The 15,975-nt window shown below is 44.2% G+C and overlaps 1 protein-coding gene across 1 annotated transcript in view; it reads right to left on the minus strand.

Moving 5' to 3' along the window:
- Positions 1-249: 249 nt before the first annotated feature.
- LOC115077691 (vomeronasal type-2 receptor 26-like) overlaps positions 250-15,975 on the minus strand; it is a 105,152-nt gene continuing 89,426 nt past the window's right edge. Inside the window, exons 6-7 of the mRNA XM_029579981.1 lie at positions 1,665-1,788; positions 250-1,166 (exon numbers count right to left, since the gene is read on the minus strand). Coding sequence (XP_029435841.1) covers positions 250-1,166; positions 1,665-1,788 — 1,041 coding nt within the window. The remainder of the gene's footprint in view (positions 1,167-1,664; positions 1,789-15,975) is intronic.

A 15,975-nucleotide genomic window follows, 5' to 3' on the forward strand; every position in this document is an offset into this window, starting at 1 on the left:
CCAAGAACTTATCCAAACCTTTTTTAAACCCAGCTACACTAACTTCACCAACCACATCCCCTCGCAGCAAATTCCAGAGTTTAATTGTGAGTTGAGTGAAAAAGGGATTCAAATAGCACAAGTACTTTCCTCCTGTAGAAAATCAAAGATAAATTAACTGTAAATTAAAATTACTTTGATTAAATTAGAAAGCACCTTTCATATTTTGAGGGGATATAAACACAAAAGTAATTTGGAAGAAATCCTTTGTCATTTAGGTTTCTTAGAATATTGTTTTCCAATTACATGCTCCCTTGTATTTAGGTCAGGCCTGAGCAGAATAATGTAGCACTTGGGGATGAAGATACAGCCCAGCAGTCCAGCACTGGAAGTCAGAATGGCAAAGATTTCCACTGCCACCATGTATTTGCCTTTGGTGCTCAGGTACGCTGGGATGAAGGAGACCCAAACACTGCAGAACACCAGCATGCTGAAGGTGATAAACTGGGCTTCATTGAAACTGTCAGGCAACTTCCTTGCTAGGAAAGCCACAATGAAACTTAAGAGAGCTAGGAAGCCAATGTACCCAATTACACTATAAAATGCAATGGTGGACCCCTCGTTACACTGTAGGATCATCTTCCCAGGTTCAGACTGTATGTCATAGTCTGGGAATGGAGGAACGATGAGCAGCCATGCAATGCATATCACAACTTGAACCAAGCAGCATAGAAGGATTAGAGAGATGGAGATTCTTGACCCTGCCCACTTCCTTAGCTTGCTGCTGGGCTTGGTGGCATTGAAGGCAATGACAACAGTGATGGTTTTTGCTAGAACAGAAGAAACTGCAATTGTAAAAATGATCCCAAAAGCAACTTGCCGGAGCAGACAGGTCACTCTTCCAGGACATCCAATGAATACCAAGGAACAGAGGAAGGACAGCATGAGGGAGATCAGGAGGCTGTAGCTGAGATCCCGGTTATTGGCTTTCACTACGGGCGAGTCCTTATATATAATAAAGATTGCCAGTATTACATCAGTGATGATGGAGAAGAGAATAGCAATGGAAGCCAAAGCTGCACCTAAGGGTTCCTCATAGGACAGGAAAACCACGACTCTTGGGATGCACCCATCCTTCTGCTCATTGGGCCATTGATCATCAGGGCACTTCATGCAGTTCTCTGCATCTATAGAAAACAATATTTTTTATTTTTATACATGTTGTTCCAGAAATTCAGAGTTTTTTAAAAAAGGAAAACATAAGCAAGGATTTTCAACATTATGTCCAAATGGAAATTCAAGAAATATTGAAACATGAAGAATATAGTTTATAGATCTATCTACTATCAAATTATTTCCATCAGTCTCTCTGTTTATCTGTTTATTTGTCCTTTCATTGCAAAACATATTCTGTTTTTTGGTAGAGTTATGCTTTAACTAATTTCCCATATATTATCCTTTGCAAATTGAAGTTTTCCTAATTCAGAAACATTACATTATACTTAAGACAAATTATATGATAATAAACAATCACCCTATTTTAACTAGAAATCCATGGATGTATCTAGTATATGTTGCTTGTTCTTGAGTTTGTATGTATATTTGTAGTGCACATCTGTATTTGTTTGGATTGGGTGGGGTTATTCCATATATAGGCATGATATGATAGACCATATTTTCTCTACCTGTTTTGTTAGAAAATTCTCCTTCAGAGCAAGGGATGCAGTCAAAGCAGCAGACCGGCTTCAGTCTCTGAAGAACTTTTCTGTATCCAGGAACACAACTCTCAGAGCACACAGAGTGTGGAGTCTGAGGACAGAAATGGGAGAGAAATATATTCATATTCCATCTTTAGCATTTGGCTCTTTCTCTGATGGACTAAGGGCCAGATCTAATGAGGATTTTATTCCCAGTTTAAGTCTATGGCAAAATATCTTAGTAAATGAAGCCCTGTATTCTTATTGTTCTTATTCCTATTTGGGAACTGATATTCAAAGCCATTTATGAAAAAAAAAGAAAAAACAAAAACAGTTTTGTGTGTATAAATGTAAAAATTATCCAGCTCAGTAAATATAAATATTCACATTCAACACAGTGTTGTGTGTACTTTTATGCAAACTAAGGAGAGGCATTAAAGGTTGGAGTAGGGGCATATTTTCAATTATAATGTATGCATGTCAGATCATAAAAACATAAAACTATAAGAAATTGCCATGCTGGGTCAGACCAACGGACAATCAAACCCAGCATCCAGTTTCCAACAGAGTCCAAACCAGGCTACAAGAACCTGGCAAGTATCCAAACACTAAGAACATCCCTTGCTAGTGATACCAGTAATAGCAGAGGCCATTCCCTAAGTCAGCTTGATTAATAGCAGTTAATGGACTTCTCATCCAATAACTTATCCAAACCTTTTTGAATCCCAGCTACACTAACTGTATTAACCTCATCTTCTGGCAACAAATTCCAGAGCTTAACTGTGCATTGAGTGAAAAATAATTATTTTTCCTGGGTGGTAGCTCCTAATTTGGAACCTAATGTCATGTAACTACTGCATGTTTTGTTTTCCCCTATATGCAACACCTTGCACTTGTCTACATTAAATTTTATCTGCCATTTGGATGCCCAATCTTCCAGTCTTGCAAGTTCCTCCTGTAATGTATCATAATCCGCTTGTGATTTAACTACTCTGAATAAATTTGTATCATCTGCAAATTTGATAACCTGACTCATTGTATTCCTTTCCAGATCAGATCCCTGAGGCACTCCACTGTTTACCCTTTTCCACTGCAAAAATTGACATTTAATCCTACTCTCTGTTTCCTGTCTTTTAACCAGTTTGTAATCCATGAAAGGACATCGCCTCCTATCACATGATTTTTTAGTTTTCTTAGATACCTCACATGAGGGACTTTGTCAAACACCTTCTAAAAATCCTGCACTATATCTACCGATTCACCTTTATCCACATGTTTATTAACTCCTTCAAAAAACAAAGCAGATTTGTGAGGCAAGTCTTCCCTTGGGTAAATCCATGTTGGCTGTGTTCCATTAAACCATGTCTTTCTATATGCTCTGTGATTTTGATCATTAGAATAGTTTTCACTATTTTCCCAGCACTGAAGTCATGCTCACTGATTTATAGATTCCTAGATCACCCCTGGAGCCCTTTTTAAATATTGGGGTTACATTGTCCACTCTCCAGTCTTCAGGTACAATGGATGATTTTAATGATAGATTACAAATTTTAAGTAATAGATCAGAAATTTACTTTTTGATCACCTGTACAAGTTGATTCTTATATGTGAGTTTTTGTTCATACCAGAGCACTTACCTGTGAATTTAAATCAAAGTTTGGTCATAAGTTGTCTTAGATAATTTGAGGTAAAGTCTGTATAAAAAGTGTGGATGTGCAGAAGAAACAATTTGTTTCAGTTTATTTATTAATTTCATAGAGACCTCATTTCAAAACACACAAAAAATGTTTATTTGTTTTTTCATTCATCATGAATATTGCAGTCTATTTTAGGCTCCAGAATTGGGGTTTTCTCATCAATTTTCATGAAGCAAGAAGTTATAAGAAGGAGGAAAGAATTCCAAGCTACCTATTATGGCATAGTGACAGCAAAATTGGCATGACCAGTCTAAGACGCCAAAAAAAAAGGCAACAGCAATAGCAGGAGTTCTCCAAGGCTCATCCAGTTTTGGAGTTAAGCATATTTTGTGTTAACTTTAAAAACTGAAATAAATAAAATAAAATAAAAAAGCAAAGAAGCAAAAAGAGGGGAAAGAACTCTTCAAGGCTGCAAAAGAGATCACCAATGAGTGGAATGAACCATTGGAAGAAGTATGAAAGGCAAAGTGACACCAAAAGGGACATCATTATTCTAAGGTACCATGAAGGGGGAAGAAACAGATAAGGTGACAGAAAAAAAAAACAAGGCACTGATAAAGGGGTGAAGTAGCATGTAGAGTGGTATCAACGTGAAAGCAACATGAGAGTTACAAAACCTCACCCCACTGTGGCAGGAACACCTCAAGATGTAAAATCTAGGGTATGGAAGCAAGGCAAAGGATCAGAACTCCAAGTTGTAAAGTCTTTGAATGTTAGCAAATAGCAAATAGACCAACAAGTTTAGGGGTATAGCATCAAGGAAGAGAGATAATGGAAATGTCAGTCATTCACATGTCAATTTTAATAGTAAAGAATGGTAAACATTTTCATTATATATGCTTTTATTACATTCCCTACTTAAACTTGATCTAACTTCTGGATGGCATTATGGATTTCTTCTGAAATTTACTTTCTGATTAATACAGTCACTTTATGAAATTGTTTTTTCCTCAGAGAGGCTTTCCTTGTACTTTTGGTTTTGTTTTAATAACACAACTCTTCTCATATTCTGTAGCTTAACTTATGCCCTTACATTTCTTGAATTTCTGGTTTACATGAGTTCTCACACTACTGAATCTTTTACCACATTCTGAACTTCAAAATGGTTTCTCCACAGCATCATTCCTCTTATGCTTGTGTTTCTTCTTTCTAACCAATTTTTTTTTTGTTTGGTTTTTTTTTGTGTGTGTGGAAAAAACACCCCATTAAAACCAAACAAACCACCAGTGTAGGAGAACCAGCCTGGGATTTTGGAGAAGAAAACAAAGAACAAAAAAACAGGTACAGAGGAAAGAAAAACATATTTATATTTTTCTTTTTTCACATTTATGTTATGAGAAGAAAACACGCCAATAAAAAATAAAGCACCTCAAGATTTTAAGAGTACACTGATATCAGTGGCATGAAACCTTGAATGCAGCATGAGTGGTGAAGTGGCACTAAATGTGCCATCAACATCCTACAGCATAATCAAGGGAAAATGAATCAGAAAAGGTGGAAGGTAAACTGCCATGGCACAGATAAAAAGACAAAACAGCTCAGAGAGCCACATCAACACACCAAAGAACCATGAGAAATGCAAACTAATCCCCCAGAGTGGCAAGAAGTCCCCAAGTTGTAGAGTCTGGAGTACAGCAGCAAAGGGAAGGGGCAGAACATTCCTCTGGGTATAAAGTTTGGGTATCACAGCAAGTCTGACCCCAGAGATGTAGCATGAAGTGCACTGCAGCAGGCAATGTCTCTTATCCTGAGGCAGTACTTGCCACTTGTCAGATTTAGTATAAGATAAAGGTCTGTTGTCAGCATAATTTTTGTGACATGAGCTTTTATTTTATTGTCTACTTGAGCTTGATTTTGCTATTGGTGGGAATTCTGGGTTCCTTGTGAAATTTGCTTTCTGATTGGACCTTTAGTCACATTCAGAATGGTTTCCCCCTCATTATGGTTTCCTTGGTAAGCTGTGAGTTTGATTTTCAGGTGCAACTTTCATTCTCTCTACATTTCTGAAACAATTACCATGCTCAGAACATGAAAATAGTCATTTGCATGGTTCAGTTCTGCCTGGATTTCTTCATTCTGATTGAGGGACAAACCGCCCCAGTTTAATTAAAAAATAGGAGCCTATATGCCTCAGTCTGTTGTGCACCCTGGCCACATTTGTACCGCGACAGGCCCTGCTCACCTTGCTACTCTTTCTACCAGTTCCGGGTACTCCTCCTCCATGGCCACAGCCAGGTCTTGGCGCCCCCGGCTCCCCACGTCGTCAGTGTCCTCGGCCCTACCCCTAGGTGCTTGCGCGGCCGATGTACAGCCCTTTAAAGGGCCAATGGTGGAAAAACCCACGGGGCACCTCCCGATGATATCACCTAGGCCTGATACTTAAGGCGAGTCCCTGCTTCCTGTCCCTCACCTTGGCAATCGGGTCGACACTTCGGTGTATTAGTTTGCCTTGTTCCAGTGTCTTGTTCCAATGTCTCATGTTCCAGCGTCTCCTGTTCCAGTGTCTCTCCGTTCCCTGGCAGTACCCTCTGGACTGACATCACGGTACTGACCATTGCTTGCTTCTGACCATGTTTGACCACTGCCTGGAACTGACCTCTGCCTGTCCATTGACCACGTCTGACCACTGCCTGGAACTGACCACTGCCTGTCCATTGACCACATCTGACTGCTGCCTGGAACCAACCTCTGCTTGTCCACTGACCATGTCTGACCACTGCCTGGAACTGACCACTGCCTGTCCTTTGACCACATCTGATCGCTGCCTGGAACCTGCCCTTTGACTGACCTGACTATGCCTGGACTGACCACTGGTACTGACCTTGCTTCAACTGACCTTTCTGGACTGATACTCTGGACTTGGTCCTCGCTATCCACTCAGACACTCTCTTTCGGCCTTCCGTGACCTCCGGACCATCCTGTTTGAACATTGACCGCACACCCTTGTTCATGGTGGGCACTCCCCTGCACTTCCTATTCAAGAGACCCTGCAAGCCCATCTAAGACCACATGGCTCGGGTACCCAAGGGCTCAACCTGTGGAAACCCGGGGTTGCTATTGGTGAAGCTCCAGCTAGCCTCTGTCTCCTCCTGTGCTCCGCCTCCTGGTGGCAGGTGCTCTCTGGGTCTGACCAGAGGGCCGTACCTATCCTGCACTAGGCCAAGGGTCCACCTCCAGTGCAACAGTCTCTGTATGGTTCTCACCTTACTGGACTGGTGCCTGCTGCCCAGATGGAGAAAAAAGTAATGCAGCAACTCTCCCACTCTCTCCCTCTCAAACCCAATCCTGCTTCCACCCCTCCCTAAGGGAAGAGAAAAATCATTAACTGAGAGCTACTGCTGGCTGGCACTGACTGCCTTTTTCTGCTCACTATCCCAGTGGGATGAGTGAAATAAGTGCAGCCCAGACTAGCAGCAGAAAAAAAGATCTTTTTGAATTGAAAATTAAACTCTGTGAGAGCTGAAATAGTGTCTTTCACAGCAACATCCATAGAAGAAATGTGCAGAGCTTCTTGCATAGTTTCACTTGATGCAGATTGCACCAATTGGCTCACTTGAAAGAATGATTTGCTGTGATATGTAATATCTGTGGTGTTCTTGACTACATGTCCTGCCAGTGAGATCAGATATGACTCACAGGGAAGGGCTTATTGCTAAAGTTACTTAACTTTACACGCATTGGGGTAGATTTTAAAAGAAGCGCGATCAGCCTACTTTTGCTTGCGCATCAGACTCAAGCAAATGTACGCTGGATTTTAGTAGATACGCGCGGAGCCGCGCGTATCCACTAAAATCCTGGATCGGCGCGCGCAAGGCTATCGATTTTGTATAGCCTGCGCGCGCCGAGCCGCGCTGCCTCCCCCCGTTCCCTCCAAGGCCGCTCCGAAATCGGAGCGGCCTCGGAGGGAACTTTCCTTTGCCCTCCCCTCACCTTACCCTCCCTTCCCCTACCTAACCCACCCACCCGGCCCTGTCTACACCCCCCCCTTACCTTTGTCGGGGGATTTACGCCTCCCGGAGGGAGACGTAAATCCCCGCGCGCCAGCGGGCCTGCTGCGCGCCGGGCCGCGACCTGGGGGCGGGTACGGAGGGTGCGGCCACGCCCCCGGGCCGTAGCCACGCCCCCGTACCTGCCCCCAAAACGCTGCCGACACGCCCCCGGAACGCCGCGACGACCGGGCCCGCCCCCGACACGCCCCCCTCCGAGAACCCCGGGACTTACGCGAGTCCCGGGGCTCTGCGCGCGCCGGGAGGCCTATGTAAAATAGGCTTCCCGGCGCGCAGGGCCCTGCTCGCGTAAATCCGCCCGGTTTTGGGCGGATTTACGCGAGCAGGGCTCTGAAAATCCGCCCCATTGATTCTTATGGTCCAAAAACTTCAAAGGGCTATAGAAATGAATGGGAAACAAAATAAATGAAATACATAGGATTTTCTCTCTTGTGGGACCCAAAAAAAATGGAGGAGTCCAGAGAAAGAAATTAATGTTTATCTCTACTATAACTGACCAGGGGAGATATGGCTCATTATGCTCGAGACGTACCTTGCCTAGGCCTGATTCCTCACTCATTCATATTCCTTTATTACACTCCACCAAACAACAATCATCTACATTCCTTTCTTCTTTTAAACTTTCATTATTAAATATTAGATCCATAAAAAAAAAATCACCTCTCATGTATGGCATCCTGTCTGATCCACCATTGACTGTCATTGTATAACAGAATCATGGAGCACCTCAGGAGATGAAGTCCTCCTAAACCTTTGCTGCCCCCATATCATCATCCTCACACCACTGGTTGAAGTGGTGGTTTAATCATTTTTCACAAACTTTCCTTTCCTTTTTCCTCTTTCCCTCTTTCCCTGTAGACTTACCACCTCCATTTGAGATAATGTTACTCACTCGTCCACACTTTGATCTCTGCCTAGCATACTGCCTCCTGGGACTTCTGGCTCACAACTCATCGCCTCTACTTGAATATTTTGCCACTCTCTTACCTCATCCTGATAAAACCATCATATTAGGTGATTTCAACATACATGTTGACACAATTCCACTATCCACTTCAATTAATAATGACAAAAAAACCTATTTCTCCAGACATATTGTATTATTTAATAGGGATGTGAATCGTGTGCCCGATCGTTTTAACGATCGGGTTCGGATGGGAGGGGGGGGGGGGGGAAATCTGATTGTTAGAGATGTGAATTGGGATCGGTTCCGATTCCAATTCACATCACTAATTTTTTTTAGTGAGGCCCGCACCGATAAAAAAAACCCCACCTGACCCTTTAGCCTCCCCCACCTGACCCCTTAGCCTCCCCAACTCTCCCGACCCCCCAAAAAACCTTTTACACATACCTGGTGGTCCAGGGGGGCCGCGGGCAGCGATCTCCCATTCCCAGGCCATCAGCTGCGCTAAAAAAAATGGCGCCGATGGCCCTTTGCCCTTACCATGTGACAGGGCAAAGGTAGCGCCGGTGCCATTTTGAATATTGGCAATACGGCCCGAGTGCAGGAGATTGCTCCCGGACCCCCGCGGGACCATCAGGGACCCTCAGGGACTTTTGGCCAGCTTGGGGGAGCCTCCTGACCCCCACAAGACTTGCCAAAAGTCCAGCGGGGGTCCGGGAGCGACCTCCTGCACGGGCCGTATTGCCAGTATTCAAAATGGCGCCGGCGCTACCTTTACCCTCACAATGTCACAGGGGCCGACCGTCGGCCTCTATGAGAGCAGGAGATCACGCCGGGACCCCCCCACTGGACCACCAGGTAATTTAAAACATTTTGGGGGGGTTCAGGAGGGTTGGGGATTTGTTTTAAAGGGTTGGGGTGGGTTTAGGGGTTGTTTTGGTATGCCGGTTTTCCTGCCCTCCCCCGATTTACGATTTTTCACGATAAATCAGGGGAATTTCTATTGTATCGCGACTAACGATTTTTGACGATTTAAAAATTATCTGACAATTTTTTTAAATCGTCAAAAAACGATTCACATCCCTATTATTTAATAATAACCCAAAAACCTTATTCAATATCATGGAGTCTATTGCAAATCACATTATCAAAAAACATATATATCCTAAAATAGACTCTCCTTTTGATTCGTGCAACTCGTTTGGAAAGTTCTTCGAATCAAAAATCCATAAAATAGTTTAAACTTTTCCTACATCTCTCCCAATTTCATTAACCACCCCAGCGACACAGTCCTGGGATACCTTTGAAACAGTGGACAGCACCAACATTTTACAAATAGGGGCCGCTACGAAATTGGATCGGCCTCGGAGGGAACTTTCCTTCCCCCCCCCCCCCCCCCCCCCCGCACCTTCCCCTAACTAATCTGCCCCCCGGCCCTAACTAATTCCCCCCCTATCTTTATCACGAATGTTATGCTTGCCCGAGGCAGGCGTAACTTGCGCGCGCCAGGCAGTCTGCAGGCGCACCATGGTCCGATCCGGGGGCTGGTCCAGAGGCCACAGTCATGCCCCCGGAATGCCCCCGATGACGTGCTGGCCGCAACACACCCCAACACACCCCTGATGATGCGGCGGCCGCAACAAGCCCCCGACACCCCCCCCCCCCCCCCCCCCCCCCCAGGAAAGCCTCTGGAGTTATGGCGCGTCCCGGGGCTTTGCACGTGCCGGCAGCCTATGCAACATAGGCTCGGTGCATGTAGGGGGAGCTTGGGGCAGGTTATCGGGGGATACACGTGTATCTTATTCGCGTATCCCTTTGAAAATCTGCCCCATAATTTCCAAAATGAAATCTAAATCCCATCCTCACTCATCATGTTCCTTCAATCTTCTTAAAGCAATCAAAGAAGGCATTGCCCTACCCATTTCTATTTGTGAATTCATCTCTTGTCATAGGTACGTTACCAGATTGCTTAAAAATCACTGCTGTCACTCCTGTTCGCCCCCAAAAAAACTAATAATCTTGATTTTTTCTGATTTCCACCTTATCTCTTCATTACCATTCCTTGCAAAAATAACTAAATCAGTTGTTCTAAAACTTACAGCTTTTCTTGACAAACACTCACTCTTAGATCAATATCAATTTGGCTTCAGACCCAACTATAGTACAGAAATGCTCTTAATCTCCAGTACTGACATTATCCATCGTGGTTTTGACATAGGAACTTCACACATTTCCATTTTCCTAGATCTTTCTGCTGCCTTCGATACCATAAACCATCAAATTCTAATGCCCGTCTATCAAACCTAGGAATATCCGGAACAGTGAATACTTGGTTTCAATCATACTTAAGAAAACAGATACCCAGCAAATATTTATAAATCAAACTTGTTCCATTTCTTTCGCTCTAGACACAGGTGTTCCACAAGGATCTGCTCTATCAGCCGCTCTAGCAAACAAATACCTCACACTCATCTGTCAGCTATTGTCCATCTTAGGTGTAAAATATAGGGCTGGCTTTGAAAAGCCCTATGCGCGTAAATCCAGAGAATGTAGGCGTGTAGGGGGTTATGCACGTTGGGCCTATTTTATAAAGGCCCAACAACGCACATAAAGCCCCGGGATGCATCTAAGTCACGGGGCTTTACAAAAGGGGCGGTCCGGGGCAGGGTGGGGCAGGGCGGGGGCAGAGCCAAAAGATGAAATAATTTTTGGGGGGGTGGGTTAGATTAGGCTCAGGAGGCAGAAAGGCTAGGGGAAGAGGTGGGAAGGTCAGGCTATGGGGTAGGGAATGGGGGAAGTCTTAACACATGTGAAAATGCCATAAAGCAATTTAATAAATGACCTTGTCAGTTTGAACCTATCAAAAACTGAAAAACTGGTTTTAGGAAACCCCCAATTCAACAATATCCCAGAGTCCATTCTCCTAGGTAACTCTGCCTTCAATATCACGAAACAAGTCCATAATCACAGCGTCATACTTGATCTAAAGTTAGATTTAACCGCATACACCAAAGCATTACTTAAAACATCTTTCTACTAGGGATGTGAATCGTTTTTGAACGATTAAAATTATCGTCAGATAATTTTAAAATCGTCCAAAATCGTTAGAGTGCACGATACAATACAAATGCCCACGATTTATCGTCAGGGGCATTTGTATTGTATCGTTAAATAGGGCACACCAAAAAAGCCCCTAAACCCACCCTGACCCTTTAAATCGACCCGACCTGACCCATCGCTATTTTTTTTTTACGGAGGACCGTGCCGCAAAAAACCCCCAAAAAACATCTGACCCTTTAAATCGACCCCCCCCCGATCCTACCCATCGCTAATTATTTTTTTACAGAGGTCCGTGCCGCAAAAAAACCCATCCGACCCCTTAAATTGACCCCCCCTGACCCCCCCAAAACCTTTTAAAGTTACCTGGTGGTCCAGGGGGTCCTCGGGGGTCCTCGGGGAGAGAGCCAGGGGGCCTCGGGGAGAGGAGAGATCCAGGGGGGCCTCGGGGAAAGATTTCCCAGGCATCAGCTGTTCTAAAAAAAAAAAAATGGCGCCGATGCCCCTTTGCCCTTACCATGTTACAGGGTATCCATGCCATTGGCCGGCCCCTGTCACATGGTAGGAGCACTGGATGTCCGGCACCATCTTTACTCATCAGTCCATATTATACTATGGGCTGATGACCGGCGCCATGTTTAAGGATGGCGCCGGCCATCTTTACTCATCAGCCCATATTATACTATGGGCTGATGAGTAAAGATGGCCCCGGCCATCCAGTGCTCCTACCATGTGACAGGGGCCGGCCAATGGCACGGATACCCTGTCACATGGTAAGGGCAAAGAGGCATCGGCGCCATTTTTTTTTTTTTTTTTAGAACAGGTGATGCCTGGGAAATCTTTCCCCAAGGCCCCCCTGGATCTCTCCTCTCCCCGAGGCCCCCCTGGATCTCTCCCCGAGGTCTCCTGAGGCCCCCCTGGACCACCAGGTAACTTTAAAAGGTTTTGGGGGGGTCGGGAGGGGGGGGGTTGATTTAAATGGTCGGATGGTTTTTTTGTTTTTTTTGCGGCGCGGGCCTCCGTAAAAAAATAATTAGCGATGGGTCGGGTCGGGAGGGGGGGGGGTCGATTTAAGGGGTCGGATGGGTTTTTTTTGGTTTTTTTGCGGCGCGGGCCTCCGTAAAAAAATAATTAGCGATGGGTCGGGTCGGGTCGGGAGGGGGGGGTCGATTTAAAGGGTCGGATGTGTTTTTTTTTTTTGCGGCGCGGGCCTCCGTAAAAAAATAATTAGCGATGGGTCAGGTCGGGAGGTCGATTTAAAGGGTCGGATGTGGGGTTTTTTTGGGGTTTTTTTTCGGTGCGGGCCTCCTAAAAAAATGTGAATTGGAATCGGAAACGATTCCAATTCACATATCTTAACGATCAGATTCAAGCCCCCCCACAGCCAAATCTGATCGTTAAGACAATCTGGCACACGATTCACATCTCTACTTTCTACAAACTTCACCTTCTCAGACATATAAAACCTTTACGTGACCCGAACCACTTCCGCACAATACTTCAGTCAGTAATTCTTTCTGGATTAGATTATTTTAACTCGCTATATCTAGGTTTCCCTCAGTCTACTATTTGACCACTTCAGCTTCTACAAAACTCAGCAGCACAATGTCTTTCCAACATAAGGCCTTATGATCAAATATCACCAATACTTTATCAACTGCATTGGTTGCCTGTTAAATGGCACATCCAATATAAAAATTTGACAGTTATTCATAGCATGATTTACAACAATATTTCCACCTGGTTATCTGCAGCATTACAATTATACATCCCTTGCAAAAGCCTCAGATCCAAAAACAAACTCCTTTTACAAATTCCATCCCTAAAAACAACACGACTAGCTATAACCAGAGAACGAGCTTTCTCAATTGCAGGTCCTATTCATTGGAATACACTACCTCCCGACTTAAGACTAACTGCCAATAAAAAAGATTTCAAAAAAGCTCTTAAACATCATATTTTCTTATAAGCCTTCCCAGATTTATGTGCGTCATGATAATCCTTTTCACTTTCCCCTCCCTCAATTTCTTCAGTATTATACCAGGTTTTTATCTTAATTATTAATATTTTTCCGAAGTATTTTATTTTAATATTTATGTTATTGAACTTATTTGTTTTAGTCTCATGTATTGATTTACATTATGTTTGTTTTTATTTGTAACCTGCCCCAAACTTTGGAGGGCGCTGGAAATAAGTATTTTTAAACAAATTAATTAGTAAATTAGTTTCAGCCTGTGCATTCTTTTTCAAATGACTACATCCCTAGTGAAACGTATGTGCAGACTTTACCCAACTGTGCACAGTTAAGGTATTACCCTCCCAGATATTAACTGCATCATCCTTAAATTCTTCCCAGTAAAAAGAGCATGTCTGATAATGATGTACATGTAAAATATTGAACAATTTTATGGCTGAACTACATATCTGGTGGTGGTGGGGAAGGCGGGGTCATTTAAATCAGATTTTTTTTCTGAAAATAGTATATGCTATTTGCTGAAATGAAAAAGGCAAAAATTTGAGGAAGAGGGGGTGGAAGCATATTTTATTTTAGATTTAATGAAAAAAGAAAGGCCTTAATTTATTCAGTAGGCACATTCATGTAAATGAGCATAGGTCCTTTATTTCTGCTTTATCAAAGAGAGTCAATGAAGACACTAGGAAAAAGGTTTATTTTACCCTATGAATTTTTTACAAGAGGGTAAGATATTTTGTTTAATGCTATATAGGGTGGATTTTAAACTGCCCTCGTTCATAAAATCCGGGTTTTATGCATGTGGCCGGACCACGTGCATACCGGGCAAATTTTCCAAGAGGCCTAGCAACGCACATAAAGGCCTGTATGTGCACAAGTGCCGGGCTTCCTGGAATGGGTGGCCTGGGGGTCATGTTCTGGATGGAGAGGTGGGCCGGGACAGCGCTATTGATGGCTGTCCCGAAGACTCGCATGCTGGCCAGGTGCCAGTGCTGGCAGTGCTCAACAGCTGAAGTAAGTTGTCAAACAAAGGGAAACAAGGTAGAGTTTAAGGGGTGGGGAGAGAAGGGGAACAGGGAGAGAGTATGGGTAGGGGTATAGGGAATTCCCTCCCAGTCTGCTCCTTAAGTGGAGCAGACTGGGAGAGAACTGGGGAAGGCCTGAATGGGTCGCTGCGCGGGAATTGCAAACCCCTCCTTGTGCATACTGCCAGCACATATATGCATGAATTATAAAATCCAGTAGGGATGTGAATCGGGCTTTGGACGATTGAAAATATCGTCAATATTTTCAAAATCATCAGAAATCGGGGGCTCTCCCAAAACGATAGGAAAACCCCACGATATTGTTCTTGGGGGTTCTCTTATCGCGTTGGGGGAGGGCGGGAAAAACGGCACACAAAAATAACCCCTAAACCCAGCCCGACCCTTTAAAACTAATCCCTTAGCTTCCCCCACCCTCCCGACCCCCCAAAAAATATTTTACAGGTACCTGGTGGTCCAGTGGGGGTTACGGGAGCGATCTCCCGCTCTCGGGCCATCGGCTGCCACTAATAAAAATGGTGCCGATGGCCTTTGCCCTTACCATGTGACAGGGTATCCTTGTCATTGGCCGGCCCCTGTCACATGGTGGGAGCACTGGATGGCCCGTGCCATTTTTAAAGATGGCGCCGGCCATCCAGTGCTCCCTCCATGTGACAGGGCCGGCCAATGGCACGGATACCCTGTCACATGGTAAGCGCAAAGGCCATCAGCGCCATTTTTATTAGTGGCAGCCGATGGCCCGAGAGTGGGAGATCGCTCCTGAGACCCCCACTGGACCACCAGGTACCTGTAAAATGTTTTTTGGGGGTTCAGGAGGGTGGGGGAAGCTAAGGGATTAGTTTTAAAGGGTCGGGGTGGGTTTTTTGTTTATTGGCTCGGGCACAGCCAATAAACAAAACTGTGATCGGGCCGGACGAAAAAAAAAACCACGATGTGAATCGGAACCAGAATCTGAACCGATTCATGTTCCGATTCACATCTCTAAAATCCAGTGCATATGTGCACACCCCCCTCGGATTTTCCACCATGCACGCATGGTAGAAAGTCAGCTCATCCATGTGTGTGCTGAGAAGCACAAGCACATGGACGCAACATGCACATGTGGAAACCTACCCCATATCTTCATTTTTAGGCATGTTTCACTTGTTCCAGCAGTTTTCAATTGCTGGTCATCCATGTCTCTATCAGTCTGTACTCACAGGGCAAAAGTAGTGTATAATTTGCATGAAATTTGGCATGGTGCATCTGCACTAAACTTGACTTTAAATCATATTTGTCCAAAATTACAATTATCAGACAATTTTTCATGAAGAAACACCGTGCTAAATAGAGGGAATCAATATGGCAATTGCTCCATTCTCCAAAAGCTCCAATTTCCCTCCCACCATTAGCAAGCAGTCCAATAGATATAAAAGCTACTGGAGATTTATATCCTTGTCAAAATACATGATGGAGCAATAAATATTGCTGTCATCACCTCCATTGCTTCTCCCAGCATAACTACCACTTCTCAACAGCCTGCTAGGAATGATCCTCTGCTCATCCAGCATAAGGAAGTATGACCTTACCTTATCCTTGCTCCAGTGCAGCATTTCTACTGCTGCCAGTAGGAGGCATGG

Source organism: Rhinatrema bivittatum, chromosome 16, assembly GCF_901001135.1.
Source record: "Rhinatrema bivittatum chromosome 16, aRhiBiv1.1, whole genome shotgun sequence".
Taxonomy (NCBI): domain Eukaryota; kingdom Metazoa; phylum Chordata; class Amphibia; order Gymnophiona; family Rhinatrematidae; genus Rhinatrema; species Rhinatrema bivittatum.